At 37.7% G+C, this 22,663-nt stretch overlaps 2 protein-coding genes across 13 annotated transcripts in view; one reads left to right on the forward strand and one right to left on the reverse strand.

The window, feature by feature from the left end:
• Nucleotides 1-11: 11 nt before the first annotated feature.
• Nucleotides 12-12,240, reverse strand: GPATCH11 (G-patch domain containing 11). 7 transcript variants are annotated; one of them, XM_055240711.2, is made up of 9 exons: nt 12,121-12,240; nt 8,201-8,272; nt 6,755-6,981; nt 5,900-5,941; nt 4,579-4,699; nt 4,360-4,450; nt 2,202-2,315; nt 881-962; nt 12-179 (listed from the first exon to the last, which is right to left on the reverse strand). In XM_055240711.2, exons 2-9 carry the CDS (start codon nt 8,257-8,259, stop codon nt 124-126), a joined length of 792 nt encoding a protein of 263 aa, XP_055096686.1. In that variant the 5' UTR covers nt 8,260-8,272; nt 12,121-12,240; the 3' UTR covers nt 12-123. The 7 variants fall into 7 exon arrangements, with proteins under 7 accessions (XP_055096686.1, XP_055096687.1, XP_055096689.1 ...); XM_055240712.2 differs by having other exon boundaries at nt 6,758-6,981; nt 12,121-12,209; XM_055240714.2 differs by having other exon boundaries at nt 2,202-2,306; nt 12,121-12,209.
• Nucleotides 12,241-12,312: 72 nt separating this feature from the next.
• Nucleotides 12,313-22,663, forward strand: part of HEATR5B (HEAT repeat containing 5B) — a 108,685-nt gene continuing 98,334 nt past the window's right edge. For 2 of the 6 annotated variants that reach the window (XM_055240677.2, XM_055240679.2), the window contains exons 1-5: nt 12,313-12,424; nt 13,254-13,401; nt 16,530-16,741; nt 18,854-18,962; nt 20,238-20,387. In XM_055240677.2, the coding sequence (XP_055096652.1) occupies nt 13,276-13,401; nt 16,530-16,741; nt 18,854-18,962; nt 20,238-20,387 (597 nt within the window). In that variant the 5' untranslated portion in view covers nt 12,313-12,424; nt 13,254-13,275. Of the gene's footprint in view, nt 12,490-13,253; nt 13,402-16,529; nt 16,742-18,853; nt 18,963-20,237; nt 20,388-22,663 lie in introns of those variants that run through there. The other 4 variants (XM_055240683.2, XM_055240682.2, XM_055240678.2 and 1 more) reach the window with 3 other exon arrangements.

Here is a 22,663-nt window from a genome sequence, read left to right on the forward strand (position 1 = left end):
AAAACATTACATAAAGTCCCTCCTTCTTTACTGGCATAAAAAATTTGGGATTTCCAACTGCTGAAATGTCTATCCCTAGGAAATAATAACATTTTTCAAGTTTCCACTTTATTGGGAATAATCTTAGTCATGATCTGCAGAAGTTGGTCCTGGACAATTTGAAGATATGTCTTCTTTATCTGTAAGTTATGTGAGGGAAATGAAAGATTAATACAACTTCTACAGTAAACTATTTTAGAAAATTATTTCAACATAACATGCATTTTTTGATCTGATGTTTTCTACTTATTCTGCTAAACAAACCAGAAAAGATAAAAACAACAATAACCAAAAATGCTTCACTCTCAAGTACAAAGTTCTTAAATACAAGTTAGCAAAGGTAGCTTGGGCAAAGGTGTTAGAAGGAGAAACACTTGGCTCTGTAAGACACCTGGTAAGTAAACTATTTCTATCCTTACAATGGAAAAAAAAAAGAGAAAGGAATGGATTTCAACAAATCTGACTTTTTGGTTTAGGGGCAATATTCTATCTAACTATATAAAAATTAGCTCTAAAATTTAATATAAATTCTTTCAAATATCTGTAGCCAAGGAAAGAATCTTTAAAAATAAAGCACAAAACATTCATCATCCTTAGGTTATTCTAAAATTGTTTCTTTTGAAACAAAACACTGAAAAATTCCCTTCCACACATTCAGTTTCTGAAAAGTTAAATGCAATTTTAATAAAGCCTCAATTATTTCTATATCCACTATTTAAGACATTGGTCCCACATTACCATTTGAATGGAATAAGAAATTTCCATTGTCAGTGGGAAATGACTTTAACTAAAAATTGGAGAGCATTCATCTATTTTTAAAAAGTATAAAGTATTTTCTTACCTTCATAGGCTGTTCCACACCAAATACAATATAGATGTTCTTCTCTTAAATAACTAGTCAATATTTGTAATTTTTCCAGTACCTAGATATAGGATACAAGCACATTATTAATACTTTACATTGAACAGAACTTTGGTTTTCTGGCTCTTAGATCATGCTGAATTAGCTCAAGGCTGCAAATATTCTGCTATACTCTGGAATAGTTATTAGGAATGTCAAGGGCAGAACTGATATATTCGAATGTGTTCCAGTTCATTAGCCACCCTGAGATTTTCACAAGTCTACCAGACACAATAGAGACTGCTTGTTAACATTGAGAAAATAGTTTTCGGATGGCCTTATTATAATTGGCATCCTTTAAAGGCTTTTTCTACTTTCAAGGCATTTACCTCCCCCAAATAAGGTGAAGGTGAATATTGCCTCCTTTTGCCATAAAAGTTCTCATCAATGGTCTCCCAATTAAGTGGAATATAGGTTTTCCAAATTGTGAATGTTTCCCACAAAATTATTATACTCAAGTAACCATAGGAGTGTATTTTCCTTTATTGAATAATCTCCATTTCCTGGTTTTTTTTTTTTTGAGACAGGGTCTTGTTCTGTCACCTAGGCTGGAGTGCAGTGGTGTGATCTCGGCTCGCTGCAACCTCTGCCTCCCCGGCTCAAGTGATCCTCCTGCCTCAGCCTCCTGAGTAGCTGGGATTATTGGGTGCCCCACACCTGGCTAATTTTTGTATTTTTAGTAGAGACTAAAATACACCACCATGTTGGCCAGGCTGGTCTTGAACTCCTGACCTCAAGTGATCCACCAGTTTTGGTCTCCCAAAGTGTTTGGATTATAGGCGTGAGCCACTGTGCCTGGCCTCCATTTCCTTTTGATTGTGTTTTTTTTTGTTGTTTATGAGTAGGAGAAAAAAGTACACATTAGAATGACTTGTAGAAGTTTCGAAGGAAATAAGGTATAAATTAAAATAATTTACATTTGTTGCTAATTCATCATTCAAACTGAAGCTGAGATGAGAGGACAAATGGAAGCTAAAGGGAAAAATTATATGTAAGTTTTGATTTGGGGTTAATAAAATAATCCTGCAATGCAGTACCTCTCAACCATTTTTTCCTTTCGGGGACATTTAGTAATGTCTGGAGAGGGTTTTGGTTGTCATAAGCAAAAGTGCAACTGGTATCTGGTGGGCAGAGGCCAGAGATGCTGCTAAACATCTTGGAATGCACAAGACAACTCCCCACAACAACGGATTACCACAACTCAAAGTGTTAATGTTGCCAAGGCTGAGACACCCTATGAAGGAAATGGTGCAAAGCATACACTTAAATCTTCACTCTTATATTCATCTTCATCCTGTTCTTTTTCTTCTTCATCTTCTTCAGTCTCCTCTTCAAGCCTCAACCAGTACCATGCTTCCCTGGGAACCTGAATATTCTGAAAATGCAGAAGTATTCTCAATTAAACATACTAAACATAAGAGCATGACAAATATGTTCATGTCAACATGAATTCATTCTTTCCATACATATTCACCGAGTGTGGCTTTACGAGTAAAAACACTGGCCGGGTGTGGTGGCTCACGCCTATAATCCCAGCACTTTGGGAGGCAGAGGTGGGTGGATCACGAGGTCAAGAGATCAAGATCAACCTGGCCAACATGGTGAAACCCCATCTTTACTAAAAATACAAAAATTAGCTGAGCATGGTAGTGCGTGCCTGTTGTCCCAGCTACTCAGGAGGCTGAGGCAGGAGGATCGCTTGAACCCAGGAGGTGGAGGTTGCAGTGAGCCAAAATCACGCCACTGTTCTAGGCTGGCAACAGAGACTCCATCTCAAAAAAAAAAAAAAACAAAAAAAGTAAAAGTAAAAACATTGTACCATGATCTATGGGGATGCAAAGTCCAATTCTTTAGAATTGTCCAGTTGTCTCTAAGTTCCTCCTGTCAGTCTAGCAGGAAAGATAGGCTATGGGTACAAAATAATACATACATGCTACAAAATCATAAGTGCCATAAAATATACTCAAAGTAAAGTAATATGTTAGAACAAGAAAGTGAGAGATTCCTTCCAGTAATCTATATATAAGGGAAATTTTACAAACCTTTTTGAGACTTCAAATGAAGTCGTTTTATTTTTATAGTACTTGAACCACTAAGATAAAAGCAAAGATGGAATTTATTTACTTATTATTATTTTCTTTTTTTGTAGAGATGGGGACTTGCTATGTTGTCCAGGCTGGTCACAAACTCCTGGACTCAAGCAATCCTACAGCCTCGTCCTCTCAAAGTACTGAGATTACAGACATGAGCCACCATGCCCAGCCAGAGACAGAATTTTTAAAAAACCATTCAAATTTGAACTAGATAGCATTCCACCTTTATTTTATTTTATTTTTGAGACAAGGTCTCACTCTGTCACCCAGGCTGGAGTGCAGTGGCATGAACATAGCTAAATGCAACCTCAACCTTCTGGGCTCAAGTGATTCTCCCACTTTAGCCTCCCGAGTAGATGGGACTACAGGTGTGTGCCACCACATGCAGCTAATTTTAAAATGTTTTGTAGAGATGGAGTCTTGAAATGTTATCCAGGCTGGTCTGGAACTCCTAGGCCGAAATAATCATCCTGCCTTTGCCTCCCAAAGTGCTAGGATTACAGGATTGAGCCATCATGCCTGGCCCACCCTGATTTTAATAGTTAGACACATATTAGATACTGAATAGGAACTGAAAATAGGCTATTCTTATTAATCAAATACTATAAAGAACAGAATTTGTGCACATAATAGTCGTAATTGATATTCAAATAAAGAGTACAATTAAATGTAAAATTTTATTTAACCCTTTTTGTTTTACTATAGTTACCGTAAAACTATAAAACCATAGTTACTATAAAACCCAGGGTTTTATAGTAATCCAGACAACTCAGGTTACTATAGTAAATAAGCCATTTTTGTATCAATTATCACAGATCAGAAATGCACATTACATGAAAGCTTTAATGAGTAGATAAACCAGGCTTGGAGTTCTTAGTTTTTTATATATATATATAAATAAATATATAATATGTATAAAAATATATTATATATTATATAAAATATATAATACATATTATATTTATATTATATATAATATATAAATATATTATATATTATAAAAATATATTTATATTATATATAATATATAAATATATTATATATTATAAAAATATATTTATATTATATATAATATATATATTATATATAATATAAATATAATAAATATTATATTAATAAATATATATTATATATACATATATATTATATATAATAAATATTGTATATACATATATAATATATAATATATAATAAATAAATATTGTATATACATATATATTATATATAATAAATAAATATATATATATATATATATATGTAAATATATGGGAAATCACAGTAGGTGCCGAAACACTTTACTGAACTGAAAGCTGATAAAAGGCTTACTTTCTGGGCATCCAATTGTTGACAGGCTCGCTGGCTTCTTCTGAGATCTCCTTCTAGCTTCATTTCATCTTGCTTATTTTTAAGTCGCATTCTAATTGAAAGAAAACATTGTAAACTAAAGGTCTACATTCTCTTTAACCATTTTATATGCCCAAGTACCAGAGAACATACCACAATAAAGAGGAAATAAATCCAAAACCAGCTCAAAAATAGTTTTACCGAAACTGTTCTGCAGCTTTTTCTTCAGCTTGGTTTTTCATGTGAATCTTTTTTCTGTAGCTTTCCAATTTTTCCTCTGCTTTCCTTTTTAATGATGCCTCGTGACCAATGCCACTTTTCCCTATTCAAACAGAAAATTCTGATGAGAAACATACTGACTTTGTGCTTCAAAACAAGACAATTTAACTATGTACAAATTAAATGCAATTCTCATTTGAGTACTATCACTCACAAATCATTTCAGTATACTAATAGTAGAAAACACTAGGGTTTTTTTTAAAGCCCAAAACATAATCCGGTTTTTACAAAGATTATTAATCTCATCTTATAAGATAGTAATACTATAAACAATTTTTCAAATCAGAAAAACAGTATTAGCTGTTACAGTTTTATTTAAATATGATGAATAAAATATATCTTTTTCTCTTGAATTCATCCAAGTATTAAGCAAAACATTTGGTAGATAAATCTGTCTCAGAACACTTTTATTTTATTTTATTTTATTTTTATAGAGACAGGCTGGTATGTAGTGGCACAATCATGGCTCACTGTAACCTTGAACTTGTGGACTCCAGGAATCGTCCCATCTCAGCCTCCTGAGTAGCTAGGACTACAGGTGCGTGACACTATACCCAGCTAATTTTTAAAATTTTTTGCAGAGATGAGGTCTTGCTATGTTGCCCAGGCTGGTCTCAAACTCCTGGCTGCTTTTTTTCTTTGAGATGGAATTTCACTCTTGTTGCCCAGGCTGGAGTGCAATGGCGCAATCTCAGCTCAGTGCAATCTCTGCCTCCTGGGTTCAAGCGATTCTCCTGCCTCGGCCTCCCGAGTAGCTGGGATTACAGGCCATGTGCCACCACGCCCGGCTAATTCTGTATTTTTAGTAGAGATGGAGTTTCTCCATGTTTGTCAGGCTGGTCTTGAACTCCCGACCTCAGGTGATCTGCCCGCCTTGGCTACCCAAAGTGCTGGGATTACAGGCGTGAGCCACTGCGCCCAGCCAACTCTTGGCTTTAAGTATTCCTTCTGCATTGGCCTCCCAGAGCAAAACAGTTTTAAGACATTTCAATGGACAAAAACGGTATTGCACATTCAATGGTTATAATGATTTGTTCTTCCCACATTTGTGTGGTTTAAATTTTATTTTATACTCACTAAAACTTATTTCTTTGCTGGTTCAAGAGGTTTAGAAATTTAACAAAATTTTACTGAACTGTAACAGTATTATCATTAAAAAAAAAGTATTTATTGAGCAAATATATGTGGTAGACCTAAGCTAAGTTATTATTACTGGCAAATATGCTCCAAAATAATTACATACCTGTTTTGATATTGAGAGGAATTGGTTCAACAATACCACCCCCTGAAAGAGAATGAAATACGAACAACTTCAGAAAATTTTCCTCAAACTACAGGACAGTATAAGTATGCAACTTTATAATGCTCTATGCATATGCCCTCCTGTTTCAGTGATATTCAAAACTGAAATCTGAACATCAGTATTCTATATATAATCAATTACCTCCCTTGTCTTCAAATACCTACTCATCAAAAAGGCTGATTCACAGCCTCCTATGCCACCTGAAGGTGGAGTTTTAAGAAGGAACAACACTGATATTATTGGTGCAAGACAGTGACAGCCTTAAGTGAAAGCAAAGCAATTACGATAAAGGAAAGAAAAACTGTTTACAGAGGTTACTATAAATATATAGCATCTCTATCTTAATAAGAAGTTTCACTTCCTAAAAAGAGAGGTGAGAATTGAGCCTCTCCAACTCGACGGTCACTCAGATGGCTGCCACAGGTACAGAGCAGGCAGGGCAAAGTCTTGCCATCATCCTCAGTGTTGTTTCAATGTATTTAGCCATTGCACTTCTTAACCCATCACTTATCACCATTCTTTGCTTCTTCTGTTGTAAGCCACATCCATCTCGGTTGTTAGTGCCTTCAAGGCTAAGCTGGGCTGATAAGCAGCTCTTGATGGCACATGTGGTATCTAAAATGGATGTGGGAATGATGAAAGTTCTCCATAAGGCTTGTTAATACATAATAGACTAAAAAGCCTAAGTTGTTATAATTTCTGGGTAGATAAAGATTAAAGCATCAGCTTTGGTCCTCATCCATAAGTCACAATTAGGTGGTAAGGAATACCTGTCTATTTCCACATGTGACTTACCACTCTTGCCAAGTGCCTGACCACTTTTATAGCCCATCTTTTGGAGCAAGGCAAACCCTTTGTTTTCACAGCCTAGTGCATTCTTCAACCCAATGTCACGTCTTTCTTGTTCTTCTTCTTTTAAACTCTTCTGCCTGTTTTTCAAATTGGCTTCCTGTTGCTTTTCTTCTTTTCGACGGGCTTCTCGGATTTGCCTTAGCATTGGCAATCCTGGTCTGATATCTTCTCTGAATAAGGGAAAAGTTTGTTTTAGATGAGTCCATAAAGTTTTCTTTTCTTTTTTCTTTTTTATTTTTTGAGACGGAGTTTTGCTCTTGTTGCCCAGGCTGGAGTGCAATGGCATGATCTCGGCTCACTGCAACCTCCACCTCCTGTGTTCAACCGATTCTCCTGCCTCAGCCTCCTGAATAACTGAGATTACAGGCGCCCACTACCATGCCCGGCTATTTTTTGTATTTTAGTAGAGACGGGGTTTTGCCATGTTGGCCAGGCTGGTCTTGAACTCCTGACCCCAGGTGATCCGCCTGCCTCGGCCTCTCAAAGTGCTGGGATTACAGGCGTGAGCCTCTACGCCTGGCCAAGTTTTCTCATAACTCTGTCACTTACTCACCTGACAACAGTTAATATGTCGGCGCTACCTCTATGATCAACTTTGTTATTATGATATTAGAACATAATCAGTGACCTCCAAGAATGGCTGTTTTAGTAGAAATGATGAAGGACGGTGCCAGATCGTAGGAAAATAAGGAAAGCACAAAGTTGAAGAAATCAGATACAGTAAGTTTAGACTTACTACGTTTCTAGGATGTTGGCAATAATAAAGAACAAAGTTGTATAGTAGCTAGAAAAGACAATATGATGTAATAAAGGAAAAGGAGTAAATTTCCTTGGAAGAAGGCAATAAAAAGGATCAAGGGCAAAAGTAAAATGGTTAGCATTAAAAGGAGGAAGTAGATTCTAGTATCTTTCTATGGAGACATAGGAGGTATTTCCATAAAGCAAGAAAACTGACTTTCCAACTGCACATTTAAAATCAATGTCAGGCTGGGCACGGTGGCTCATGCCTGTAATCCTAGCACTCTGGGAGGCCAAAGCCGGATTGCCTGAGCCCAGGAGTTGGAGACCAGCCTTGGCAACATAGTGAGACCTTGTCTCTACAAATAATAAAAAAGAAGAGTTAGCCGGGCATGATGGTGCAGGGCTGCAGTCCCAACTACTTGGGAGGCCGAGATGGGAGGATCTCCTGAGCCTGGAGAGTTTGAGTCTGCAGTGAGCTATGATTGTGCCACTGCACTCCAGCCTGGCTAACAGAATGAGACCCTGTCTCAGAAAAATAAAATAAAATGAAATGAAATGAAATGAAAATAAAATAAAATAAAATCAATGTCATTGCTTAATCTACACATCTTATACGTATCATTGCATTGGGTGTGCACATTTACTTACTGGACATTAATGAAGGAATCAGACATATAGTCCTCTTCTTCTGCCATGTTCAACTTCATATGGCTGTAGTATCTACAAATAAAGTAATAATTACTTTTTTTTTTTTAGTTTATCAGAATGGAAATAAACCTTTCTGTATCTGCAGCCATGAGCTGTCTCTAGAGCTCTACTATATATTCAAGTGCCCTTTGGACATCTTTATCTGTGGACATTTCAAACTCAACAATCTAAACAACTCATTTCTTTCCCCTTTCCCCAGCCTTCTACATCCCCTGTATTTCCATGTTAATGTCGTCATTATCTTCTTCTTCCTGACCTCTTATGAAGCTCTGTCATCTTCCTCCATAAAACTCCTCACAGACGTTTTTTCTACAGTTGTGACCACTGCTTTAGTTCAGGCACTTTTTTTGTCTCACCTGAACTATTACAACAGCTTCTATATCAGCGTCTTAGTTGGTCTCCTCTTCCAATCCATCCTCTGCACCCCATCCAGAGGTTTTTTTGTTTATTTGCTTGTTTGTTTTTAAATACAAGTCAGGTCAGGTTACTAGCCTGTTTCAAATCCTTCATTAAACCTGACTCTGTAGGCAGTGGGGGACCAGGAACTTTTGCAAAGCATGAGATGTTGTCCTTCATAATCTGACACAACTGTCCCTAAGGATTCATTATGCAAGCCCCATGGCTCCTCACTGCCCTCTGAACACAGCACAGACATTTCTTCCCTGTAGGCCAAGGCTATCCTCCCTTTAGAAACCTCTCCTGACCACTCCAGGCCTTTCTTTCTCTACAGCACTTTATGTCCAAGCTGCTCATTTGGAACTTGATATAGTTAACAACTCACTTATGTGGAAATATTTTGAGGGACAGTTTCTATCCAAAATAGTTAAAATCATATAATTATTGGCCCTTAAAGGGTTAAAGTAATTATCTACAAAAGTACTTCTCAAACTTTATTGTGTATACAAATTGCACTGAGATCTTCTTAAAATGCAGAATCTGATTCTGGGGCTGGAACCTGAGCTTCTGCATTTCTAACAGGTTCACAGGCAATGTCAGTGTTGCTAGTTCAGTTGCTTAAGACAAAAGTGTAGTCACTTGTTGTGGTGCATATGTACTGTTTTTTCCTGCCTACCATCTTTTCCTTTGGGAACCCAACCCTCTGCCCTTCATGTGGTTCTAGTGGATGGTGGCAATGTCAGTATCCCATATTTCCTTGGGCACAAAGATGGTGAATTATAGTACTCTATGTCCAGCACCAGGGGACGAGATGACCCAGCCAGGGAAATAACCATCTCTTTCCTTACATTATATGAATATACGGGTTGTGGGGGAAAGAAGGTCTTTTATGGGTGTTTCTGAACTGGAAGAATGTGAAGCTGGGCTGTGGATGGCCATCTTCTTGGCCACATGAAGGGATCTTGTCTGAAGAATGAAGCCAGATAGAGAAAATGAGCCTAGTTTCCAAGGCTGTGGATTCTTTGATGCTGCAACTTAGCATTCTACCCCATTACATAGACTAATACATTTCTGCATTACTTAAGCTTGCTGAAGTAGGGGTTCTGTCATCTGCAACCAAGTGTCTAGACAATTACATTGGATGAAAAAAGGATTACTATACTAATTTTTAATGGTTTTCTTGTTTTTTTTGAGACAGAATCTCGCTGTATCGCCCAGGCTGGAGTGCAGTGGTGTGATCTCAGCTCACTGCAACCTCCACCTGCTGAATTCAAGCAATTCTCGTGCCTCAGACTCCCGAGTAGCTGGGATTACAGGCATCCACCACCACACCCAGCTAATTTTTGTGTTTTTAATAGAGACAGGGTTTCACCATGTTGGCCAGGCTGGTCTCAAACTCCTGGCCTCAAGTGATCCACCTGCCTCACTTGGTCTCCCAAAGTGCTGGGATTACAGGCATGAGCCACCACACCTGGCCTGGTTTTTTATATTTTTAACGTATATCTTCTCAACTAGATAATGTATATCTTGTGTTAAACACAAAGACAAGTCCCCTATATCCTCCCTACCTACCACTGCATCCCAAACATAAATGCTTAATAATTGTTTAGCAACAATGAGGATAAAAAGGGTCTTTAATATTTGTAATTTTATAACTTTTTCCAATGTCAACATGTCATTTTAAACACTTTTTAAATAAGTACAGAAAACACATAAAACAAACGTACGACTTAATACATTTTTGTGAGTCAAACATTCTTGTAACCATGCGGTACCCTCCAAAATGGCTCTCAATCATTCTTGCTGTGTGGTTTTCTGCATCCTTAGTGTAGTCTCCTTCCACAGTGAACAGGATTAACCTATGTAACCAATAGGATTTTGTGGAAATGATGGAGTTGATTTTTTGGTCATAACTGCAGCTCTTAGGTCATTCTAACTTTGAAGTTAGATGACTCACTTGAAGGAAGTCAGCTGTCACATAATAAGGATACTCAAGAAGCTCTATGGAGAAAGTCACACGATTGGAACCAAGTCCTCCTATTAAAAGTCACACGATTGGAACCGAGTCCTCCTATTAAAAGTCACACGATTGGAACCCAGTCCTCCTATTAAAAGCCAGCACAAAGTTATGAGCCACAGGAGTGAGCTACCTTGGAAATGGATCCTCTTGCTCCAGTCAGGCCTTCAAATGATTCAGCCTGGGCTGGCATCTTCACTGCAACTTCTTAAGAAAGTCCATGCTAAACTAAGCTAAGCTGCTAACAAATTCCTGACCCATAGAAACTGTGAGATAACAAATGATTACAGTTATCTTAAGCTGCTACATTTGGGGATAATTTGTTATGTAGCAAAAGTTATCAGGAAGTAGAACCTTATCAGGCACCTGGGAGCCCTCTTTGTCCCCTATCCAGTTGCAACTCTCTTTTGGTTCTAAGAATAGTCACTATTCTGTTTTTTATGGCAATCATTTCCTTCATTTTCTTGATAGTTTTGTCATCCACGTGTGCATCTTTAAACATTACAGTTTAGTTTACCTATTTTTATTATAAGTTAAAAACGTGCACTATTATATACAACATTTATGGTAATTCACCCACTTCCTCTAAACCTCAGATTCTTCATTTGTAATAACAGCATTTTTACACATAATGGTTTAACACTTACCCAGTATATCACACATTTTGATCACATTTAACCACCACTAACAACTCTACAAGGTAGGAATAGTTTTTCCTGCTGGAGAAATAAAGGTTCAGTATGGCTAAATGACCATTTCAAAACCACAAAGAATCTGGGTCATAGTGCCTTGCAAATAGGATTTCATTGTTTTTAAGAGACCTACTTAACTTTAAAGTGTCAGGCACATATGAATGGGGTTACAGGTTGCTTTTAAAGCTCTCTTTCTATTGGTAAAATATACTTTAGCATTATCCATTTCCATCAAAGATAAGCATAAACTTCACAAGGCGATACCCTGGCACAGATGATGGAGGCTTGTACCAGAGTGATAGCAATGGAAGTGGTCGCATTTGGGGTACACTTGAAGGTAGAGCTTACAGGATTTGTTGATGTTGTAGGTGGTATGTAAAGAACGATGTCAAGATAACGCTAAGTTTTTGGCCTGAATACATGGAAGAATGGAGTTAACGTTTTTTGAGAGTGGGAAGACTGTAGGAGTAGGTTTGTTTTTGTTTTTTTAGGGGGCGTAGTCGGGAAACAGACATATTGAGAGTCCCATTACACATCCAAGTGGAGAGATGGACCTACAGTATAAATGTGACAAGAAACGTCCCACTCTCAACACTACGCTCAGGAACCACTGATCCCTTCCCTCCCGCGTTCCTCCTGGCTGCAAGCGTCCCACAGACGCAACCACCCACAGATGGAAAAGTGGCTGACGGTGTGATACGGTAGTCATGGCCAGCGCACTCTGCCTTTTATCATTCTACCTGCTGTCCCCTTACCTGACAGCTCTCTACTCGCCCCGGTTCGGCGCCGCGGAGCGCGCGCTGCGCATGCGCCCACCGACCAGCGTCGGACTTCCGGGCCTTGGCTCCCACCAGTTTCCGAGTGCAGACTCTATTGGAAACTTGCGGTGGGTGGGGAAATAGGAGGACGCGGTGACTGCGCTTGCGCAAGACCAGCCCTCCGCGCAAGCGCTCTTCCCTTGTTTCCTGCGGGCAGGATTGCGAGAGGTGGGGCATCCGGGTCTCTTGGTGGCTGCCTCTACTCCCGGAGCTCAGCTGATCAGCCCTTCCAGACTAGGAGGTGAGGTCGCCGAAGCATGCACGTTGACATGCACGGACTCCTGTGCCACGTACATTTTCAGACGGGTGGGGAGGACATTTGGGTTCGTAATGAACATTGTCCCTTTTCTGGCTCCGTGCTCAGTTCCGAGCCGCCGCCTCGTGCTGTTGACAACCTGCGGAACCCCACGGAGGCTTGCGACGGCCTCTTGTGTTTCCCCGGGTCCGCCGCTTGCGGTTCTTGGAGTAGCCAGGTGAAGCCAGACCCCGAGCGCGCGAGGCTTCTCGGGTGCATTCTGGACCGCCCGGTGTTGTCACTGACGCTTCGGCCGCCGGGACCTGGCCGCCCCACCCATCCCGGTAGGAAGAGTCTTGGAGACCTGCAGTTCGGGATGTCTGTGCTGAATGTATTGACCTCAGTCCCCCTGGCCAGGTGCAGCGTGGGAGGGTAAAGGTGCGATGTACCGAGCAGTGGACGAGAAAAAGAGGAGGATGGTTGTCAAGCCCGGCTGGGGTGTTTGATCTTAGTGCTTCAGTTTTCTCATTTATAGAACGGGTAGATGACATATGTGTTGCGGGACATATTTCTTCTGGAATAATGCCTTTTTTTGGCAATAATTTATTTTAATTTTCCTTTCACTCCATGATTCATTCTTCCTTAGCAAGTAGTTTTCTTCTGTTTTTGTATTTTTGTCCTTTAAAAGTATGTTCTCAGGTTTTGCCTCAAAGAACTTGAGTTTTTCCCCAAATGAAATGAGTAGTCATACTTTTCTTAGTGGGTATATTCCATTAAGCTTGACTTTTAACATTAAAAAATACTTACAAGTATTTTTTACTCTGTTAAATTTAAGGTGTGAATTTAAAACTTCAGTAATGGAGTTAGCCCACAGTTTATTGCTAAATGAAGAAGCTTTGGCTCAAATCACCGAAGCAAAAAGACCAGTTTTTATCTTTGAATGGTTGCGATTTCTTGATAAAGTCTTGGTTGCCGCCAACAAGGTATGATATTGCTCTTTTTTCCCAGTTGCATTAACGTAAAGATATTATGTGGTCATGATTCTTAAGAAAACACATGTTATGTTTTGGAAGGTTTGTGGGTCACTTATGGAACTTGAGAATATTACACGAATGGGAATTCAGTGGCAAAACTCAAACCTCGTTTAAGTCCAGCTCATTGCCTACCTTCTTTATGTCTCTACCTGGGCAGCTCATTGTAACTGGAGAAAAACATGGCTGTGTCACTTTAAATTTATTATCACCGGTTGCAAGTGATCTCTCTATGCTGCCTAACAATCCCAGTACCTTCACTTATCTCTTTGAGGAGTCAATAATAGGCTTTTTTTTTTTTTATCTTTGTTTTTTCTTCCTGCATAGCCTTGATCTGCTGAGAGCAGCTCGGTTGGGGAGACCCTAACCCAGCGGTGCTAGAGGAACTAAAGACACACACAGAAATATTGAGGTGTAAAGTGGGAAATCAGGGGTCTCACAGCCTTCAGAGCTGAGAGCCCGGAACAGAGATTTACTCACGTATTTATTAACAGCAAGCCAGTCATTAGCATTGTTTCTACAGATACTCGATTAGCTAAAAGTATCCCTTATGGGAAACGAAGGGGTGTGCGGAAGCAAAGTGGTGGGTCTGGCTAGTTATGTGCAGCAGAAACATGCCCTTAAGGCACATGCTATTGTTTGTGGTTTAAGAACGCCTTTAAGCGGTTTTCGGACCAGGTGTTCCTTGCCCTCATTCGGATTTTGTTATGGCCATCATGAACATGTCACAGTGCTGCAGAGATTTTATTTATGGCCAGTTTGGGGGCCAATTCCCAACATTGATTCAACTTACTTTTTAGTGTCTGTGTATTTCATATTCTGTCTTTAAAAGTAGATATGGCCCGACGTGGTGGCTCATGCCTGTAATCCCAGCACTTTGGGAAGCCGAGGTGGGTGGATCACCTGAGGTCAGGAGTTCCAGACTAGCACCTTTCCCTGTTGGGAACAGTTGGTTTCCAAATACTGTGTTGATTCTTTCTCCTGTTTTCTTTACCCTTTGGATTTGTGCTTTGTTGCTATTGTTCCTGTTGTTGTTGCTACCCTTTAGTATGGTTTTATGGAGTTTCTATAGAAACAGTTAATGCATGACCTAATGTAAATGACGAGTTAATGGGTGCAGCACACCAACATGGCACATGTATACATATGTAACAAGCCTGCACATTGTGCACATGTACCCTAGAATTTAAAGTATATTAAAAAAAAACAGTTAACGCATGGATTCACTTGTAATCGTCAACTAGACGTTTCTGTTTTCTCTTAAATCCTCTACAACTGGGGATTTACTTCCACTCCACTGAAACAGCACTTGTCCAGCCATTAGTGATGACAGATTGCCCAGAACAGTGGTCAGTATTCTGTCTTATTTGATCCATCTCCATCTTTTCACCTTGAAACACTTAAAACATCTTTTGTTGTGAAATTGATAAATACAGGAGTATATAAGACATGAAGCATAATATGAATATCTGTACACCCTCCACCCAAATTAAACAATAAGATTATTATCATTGCTTTGCACAGTTTGTGTGAAGTTTTCTTCCTGTTCGTGGCTTCCCAAGACACTGTTAGGTTTTGGTTCCTCTCCCACTTCACTAACTACTACTACTTGTTCCTTTTTAACTTTTCCTCAGTTCAGGGCATTTTTTTTAAATCTCTACATATTCCTTCAGTGATATCATCTAATTGTGTGATTTTTACTATCATCTATAAAATAATGATTCCCAGGATAATGTTTACTCCACCTCTTTCTTATCTAAGTGGCATCTCAGAGTTAACATACCCAAACCAAATTCTTGATTTCTCCTCCCAAACCTGCCCTTTCCCCCATGTTCTCTATCTCAGGAAATGACCGTTTCATCCTTCTAGTTGCTCAGGGGGAAAACCATAGAGTCATTTTTGACTTCCCTCTTTTTCTCAAATTTCACGTCATATTCACCAGCAAATCCTATGGTTTCATCCACAAACAAATCCAGAGTTTATTTATCATCTCCATGGTTACTGCAATCATCTCTCATCTGGATTATTGCATCTGCTTCCTATTTGCTCATGATGCTTTCCATTTATGGACCTTATAGAGTATTCTTAGAAGTCAGAGTGAGCCTGTTAAAACATTTAGATCATCCTTCTCTGCTTCAAACTTTTACTCAGAGTAACATACAAAGTTCTCTTACTGAGAGTAACATACAGAGTTCTATAGTGGGGTACAAGAGACTACCTCATTTGGTCCCTTTTATCCTTCTGACTTCATCTCTTACTACTTTCTCTTACTCCACTCCAGCCAAACTGGCCTTCTTGCTGTCTTTAAGGATGCTAAGAATGCTCCAACCTCAAGGCCTTTATACGTGTTCCTTCAGCCTGGAATGTTCTTCCCCTGGGTATCTGCATGGCTCACCCCTTCACTTCTTTTCAGAGAGAACCTTTTCTAATTAATCCACATAAAACAGTAATCACCCATACTATTCATTTGTTTGTTTGGTAAACTCTATCCCTCCCCACTAGAATGTAAACTTCATGAGGGCAAGGAGTTGTTTGTCTATTTTGTTCACTGTTGCACCCTAGTACATGGCATACATTAAGTACATAATAAATATTGTTTGAATAAATGGATGAATTCTAGGTATTGATTATGGGTAGAGCTGGGTATTTTTTTTTCCTGTTGCCTAGGGCTCTTCAGTTTCTTTTGGTTTCATTTGCTGACCTGTAACTTTATGAACTACTGACTTCGCTTTTACATAGGAAACCTATTTGGGTTCTGAGACATCCATACACCCAATATTTTGCATCCTTTGGCTGTTGGTTTCTTAGTAAGCTGGTTTCATAACTTTTTGAATCAGAGTCTTCACTTTTATTGGAGCTAACCTTTTGGCTTTGGAGGAGAATGAAGAATATTTAATGTAGGAAAGAATGGCTCATTTCTTACTGAACTTTTCCTTAACTTGAAAATTCTCACGGTTTATGTTTAATACAATATAGATTTTTAATTATTAGAGTGCCTTAAGTGTTAAGTATTTTTTATTTTGATTAAAAGTTAACAAAAATTTTTTAATGATGTTCTTTTAAAATTTTTTTCATAACAGACCGATGTAAAGGAAAAACAGAAAAAACTTGTTGAACAATTAACTGGATTAATAAGTAGTTCACCTGGACCACCTACACGAAAATTATTAGCTAAAAATCTTGCAGCCCTTTATAGCATTGGGGATACTTTTACAGTTTTTCAGACACTTGATAAATGCAATGACATTATCAGAAATAAAGATGACACTGCGGCCTACTTACCAACAAAATTGTAAGTACTTACTTTAACAGAGGCCCTTGAAGTTTTTTATTTTTTCTTTCAAGGAAACTTAGTAGGAGACTATGGACCATAAAAACCCCCAGGGGGGTGGAACCTGCGACATGCTGCTAAGGATGAGAGCTCTAAGTGGATCGAGTTGTGATGGGAAGATAATGAGTTAAATTTTAGGCATGCTGATTCTGGAATACAAATGGGAATATCCAAATGACAGTGTATGATAGGTAGTTGGAAATTCTAGTTGGGATTTTAGAGATGTGTTGGGAATGTAGTTTTGGTGAGTAGGCTGAATCCTCTGATATGAGTAAAGTTACCTAGGAGGAGGAGTATATTTGAGAAGAGGAGATGGCTAGGGATACAACTCTAGAACGTCAACATTCAAGGGACCATGGTTAGTGTAGTAGCTTACAGAGGAAATGGAGAGATTATTCAAAACCTGGATTCTAATTTTTAGGTCTACTTTTAGGTAGTTACCTGGTATCACTAGGTAACCACCTAGATATATTGTGATTAGATTTTTATGTTTTGTTTAGGATAGATGTAGACCTCAAAAGTTTTAGAGGAGATTAGGCAGTACTGGTACTTTCTAGTTTGTTTTGAAATTTGAAGCTGTGTTAATACTTTGATGATTTAGTTCACTGCCACTTAGCAAATACACACATAATTTTATAGTTCTGGTTAAGTAGAATTGATTATACATTCATATGTGTTTCCAGTGGATCCATGGGTCCTATTTAGGAAATCTCTAATGTATGCTGGCATGTGATGCCAGTCATTTTAAATTTATTATCAGCCTACAGGGTGTCAAAAAGCATGAAATTTGGAGTTGAAGAGGTGAAAGTTGATTCCCTGATTCTACTGTTTATTATGTGTTTGATTGTGGGCTAAATTTAGTTAACCTGTCTTATCTGTAAATTACTCAGATCACATAGCTTTTATTTATTTTTATTTGTTGGAGCAGGAGTGGCTCGCCTCATGGTAGACCACCTGCCCACTTCCAAGATCCAACTACACATAGCTATTAGATGGTGGGTTCTAGGATTTAGGCACAGGTCTGCCAGACTCCAAAGCATCCGCTCTTAACCACCATATCCTACTATTGCCTTTAAGCTAAACCCACAGCTATTCACTTACTATTGACCTAAGTGACACTGGGGTCATTTCTTGCTCCTGAAGAAGTGTGTTGCTATTACTTTATTCTTCCAAGTGTTCTGTTAATGTAATTTAGATTAAATTTTACAGGTTTACAAATAGTATAGTATTATTTGTAAATTAAGAGGCAGACACTATGAGCAGTGCAAATGTATGAAATATATTCTGTTTCTGGAGTTTACATTTCCACTGGCAGGACAAGATAGAGACATATAAAATGGCCAAGTTACAGCACAGTAAATGATATAATTTTGTCAAAATGAGTGATTGACATTAAGTGTTATATATAATGAAAGAAGAGAGGGATTGTTGAGGATTGACATAATTTGGAAAGTCTTCATAGAAGCAAAGCTTAGGGGCCGGGCGCTGTGGCTCATGCCTGTAATCCCAACACTTTGGGAGGCCGAGGCAGGCGGATCACCTGAGGTCAGGAGTTCGAGATCAGCCTGGCTAACGTGGTGAAACCCCATCTCTACTGAATATACAAAATGAGCTGGGAATGGTGGCACGCACTTGTAATCCCAGCTACTGAGGAAGCTGAGGCAGGAGAATGGCTTGAACCCAGGAGGCAGAGGTTGCAGTGAGCTGGGACCACGGCACTGCACTCCAGCGTGGGCGACAGAGTGAGACATTGTCTCCTCCCCCCCAAAAAAAAAAGAAAAGCTTGGATTTCTTCCCAAAGAATGGGTATGATTTATTATGTACATATATGGATTCTTTTGTATTCCTAACAAGAATACAATTTAACTATAGTATTTAACAAGAATACAGTGTAAATATAGTATATAGTATTTGTTGCAGTTATGAAGGATAAACAAATTGTTTTTGATAGTTGAAATTAAGGATTATAGCCAAAAGTGTCCTAGACAAATGCAAATTTATTTCTGAAAATGAGAAAAGTGTAATTGTATCATTTACCTGAACAATGACCAGTGAAATTGTCACTTCTTACAGGGCTGCGGTGGCTTGTGTTGGAGCATTTTATGAAAAAATGGGAAGAATGTTGGGCAGCGCATTTCCAGAAACAGTAAATAATCTATTGAAATCTCTGAAAAGTGCAGAGGTAAGTTTTACAACCAATGTTATTTGAATATTTGCTTGTGGCAAGAGTTAGATGTCAGCTAAAATATGTTTGTTTCTTTTTCTGTCACTGTGGTATTCATATTGCTTAGCAAGGAGGTAATTTCAAATTATTACTTGTCCCTTCTTTTAACATATATCAGGGGGAAGGGAAAGAATGCTTTTCTTTGACAAGGAATAGGTTTACCTGTTATTTTTTATTTAGTCCTTTGGTACTTTTGGATTGGCTTTTTTTTTTTCTTTTTTTTTGGTGCCATAGCTAATGTGTTAATTTCCTGGTTGCTGTAATAAATTACCTTAGACTGGGTGGCTTAAAACAACAATGTATTGTCTCACAGTTCTGGAAGCTGGAGGTCTGTGATAAAGTGTCAGCAAGGCCGTGTTTCCACTGAAGGATCTAGGGAAGAATGCTTCCTTTCCTTCTTACCTTCTAGTGGTTGCTGGAAATCTTTGATCTTCCTTGGCTTGTAGATGCATCTCTCCCATCTCTACCTCCTTTGTCACATCACCTTTTTCCTGTCCCTTTGTGTTTTGTGTCTAAATTATTTTCCTGTTCAGTGATACCAGTCATTGGATTAGAATTGGATACCTCTTTTGGGAACTATTTGTCTATTCATTCATTAAAAAAGAATTGAGGACATATTATTTGTCAGGCATTAAACATACAAAGATGGTCCTGACCTCAAAGAACTTACAGTTTAGTGGAAGAGATCTAAGTGTGAATAAGCATTATGATACACTGTGATGAGTATACTATTAGAAATAACAATAAGCGCTATGAGAATATGGATATAAGAGTTTGAGTTAGTCACAAGAAGATTAAGGTTTGCTGTATTTCTGACATTTTTTTTAAATGTGTTGGATGTTTTCTGCTTCCTCTTTTGAATCGTTTATATATTATTTCTTAACTTTTTTACTTAATATTTTACATTCTGAAATATTTTATGTATTGAGATATGATATTGAAGCTTTTGAATCTGTCTTCATGTTTTCATTATATTGTATGTACTTCAGTAAGTCATAGAAATATTGGAATATATTTACTTAAAACCTAATTTTTTAGAAAGATACTATTTAATTGACTATTCTTACTTGCCAGGTACTTTTTAGAATACTTAATTTTATTGTACTTTTCATTATTTACTGTTTATAATTTGGAGGTAAGACCATTAGACCCAAAGAACTTTTGTCTTGGTATGTTCTTGTTTAAATATGGAATTTATTTTACAAAATAGTTTTGTTTTGTATACATGTCTAGTCTCAAGGGCGAAGTGAAATCTTAATGAGTCTACAGAAAGTTCTAAGTGGACTGGGTGGTGCAGCAGCTTCCTCTCATCGTGATATTTATAAGAATGCCAGGTCTCTCTTGACTGATAGGTCAATGGCTGTTCGATGTGCAGTGGCCAAGGTTAGTACTCAACCAATTTAGAATACTGCTCTTTATCCTTCTTGCTCTTAAACAATTATTTTTTTCTTTTAAAATTTTAAATTATGTTTTGTGTTCCAATGGATTAGTTTCATTTTCTAGAATTATATATAATAGTATCACATCATGAGATGTACTTTTGTGTATGTGTATTCTGGCTTCTTTCACTTAGTATAATTATTTTGAAATTCATTTATGTTGTTATATGTATCCATAGTTCATTCCTTTTTATTGCTGAGTAGCATTTCATTGTATGGATATGTCACATTGATTTGTTCACTCACCTGTTATAAACATTTGAGTTACTTCCAGTTTTGATTATTACAAAAAAAGCTGCTGTGAACATCTGTATATAAGTTTTTGCATGAACATATGCTTTCATTTCACTTCAACAAATACCTAGGGATGGAATAGCTGATTGATAGGGCAGATTTAGTTTAACGTTCAGAAAACTACAAAACTTTTCCAAAGTACTTGTGCCATTCTACATTTCTACTAGCAGTATATGAGAATTTCACCTCCTCCGTATCATCACCATTGTTTGTTACTGACAGTCTTTTTAATTTAAGCCATTCTAATGGATACATATCTCATTGTATCTCATATCTCAATGGTATCTCATTGTGGCTTTAATTTGCATTTCCCTAATGACTAATGGTAAGCATATTTTCAGGTGCATATTTGCCATCCATATCTTCTTTGAAGAAGGATGTGCTCAATCTTTTGTCCATTGTTTTCTTGGGTTGTTTTATAATTATTGACTTTTGAGAGTGTTTTATAGGTTTATTACATATTCCTTTATCAGATATGTGATTTACAAATATTTTTCCCAGTGGGTGGCCTGTCTCTTTATTCTCTAAACAGTGCCTTGTAAGGAAAAGACATTTTGAATTTCATCCAATATATCAATTTTTCTTATATGGATTGTGCTTTTGGTGTTGTATTTAAGGAAACATTTCATAAACCAGGGTTTGTCCTATGTTTCCTTCTAGAAGTTTTATAGTTTTATACTTAGATATATGATCCATTTTGAGTTAATTTTTGTATGTGGTGCAAGGTTTGAATCAAAATTTTTTGGTTTTTTTTTCAATATGGGTATCCACTTCTTCCAGTACCATTTCGAAAAGCCTTTTCTTCACTAAACTCCATTTGCACCCTTTGTTGAAAATCAGTTGTGTGTATATGTGTAGATATAATTTTGGACTCTCTATTCTGTTTCATTGATCCATTTGCTATCTTGATGCCAACAACACTTTTCTTCATTACAGTACCTTTGTAATAAGTCTTGATATCAGGCGCTGTTAGCCCTCCAACTTTGTTCTTTTTCAAAATTGTTTTGCCTGTCTAGGTTTGTCAATGTCTACAAAAATCCCATGCTGGGATTTTGATTCAGGTTGCATTGAATTTGGAGAGAATTGCCATCCTAACAATATTAGGTCTTCCATCCTATGGACATGATAGATCTCTCCATTTATTTTGGTCTTTGATTTCTCTTAGCAACATCTTGTAGTGTTAAATGTGCAGATATTGACAGAATACAAATAAGACTTGGGAAATATGACTAAAATCATGAATTCTATCAATGTCAACATCCAGGCTGGGCGTGGTTGCTCATGCCTGTAATCCCAGCACTTTGGGAGGCCGAGACGGGTGGATCACCTGAGGTCAGGAGTTCGAGACCAGCCTGGCCAACATAGCGAAACCCCATCTCTACTAAAAATATAAAAATTAGCCAGGCATCATGGCGCGTGCCTGTCATATCATTTATCAGCATCTATTGAGATAATGATTTGATTTTTCTTTTTTAGTTTGCTAATGTGGTGAATAACATTGATTAGTTTTAGAATTTTAACCAATATTGCATTCCTAGGATAAATCTCACTTGGTCATGATATATTATCATTAAATATATTATTGTATTAGAGTTGCTAGAAGTTTGTTTAGAAATGTGTATCTGTGTTCATGAGGGATATGGGTATGTAGTTTCTTTTTCATGTAGTGTCTTTGTCAGGTTTCAGCATCAAGGTGATACTGACATTATAGGATTAGTTGGAAAGTTCCCTTCAATTTTCTGGAAGAGTTTGTATAGAATTAGTATTATTTCTTACCTGAACATTTTGTTGAATTCACTGGTGTAGCCATCTCCTAGAGTTTTTTTGAGGGAAAGATTTTGAAGTACAGAATCAAATTTTAACATAGATATTGGGCTATTCAGGTTATCTGTTTCTTCTTCAGTGAATTGTCTGTTTCCTCTAAGT

Source organism: Symphalangus syndactylus, chromosome 14 (genome assembly GCF_028878055.3).
Source record: "Symphalangus syndactylus isolate Jambi chromosome 14, NHGRI_mSymSyn1-v2.1_pri, whole genome shotgun sequence".
Lineage (NCBI taxonomy): Eukaryota > Metazoa > Chordata > Mammalia > Primates > Hylobatidae > Symphalangus > Symphalangus syndactylus.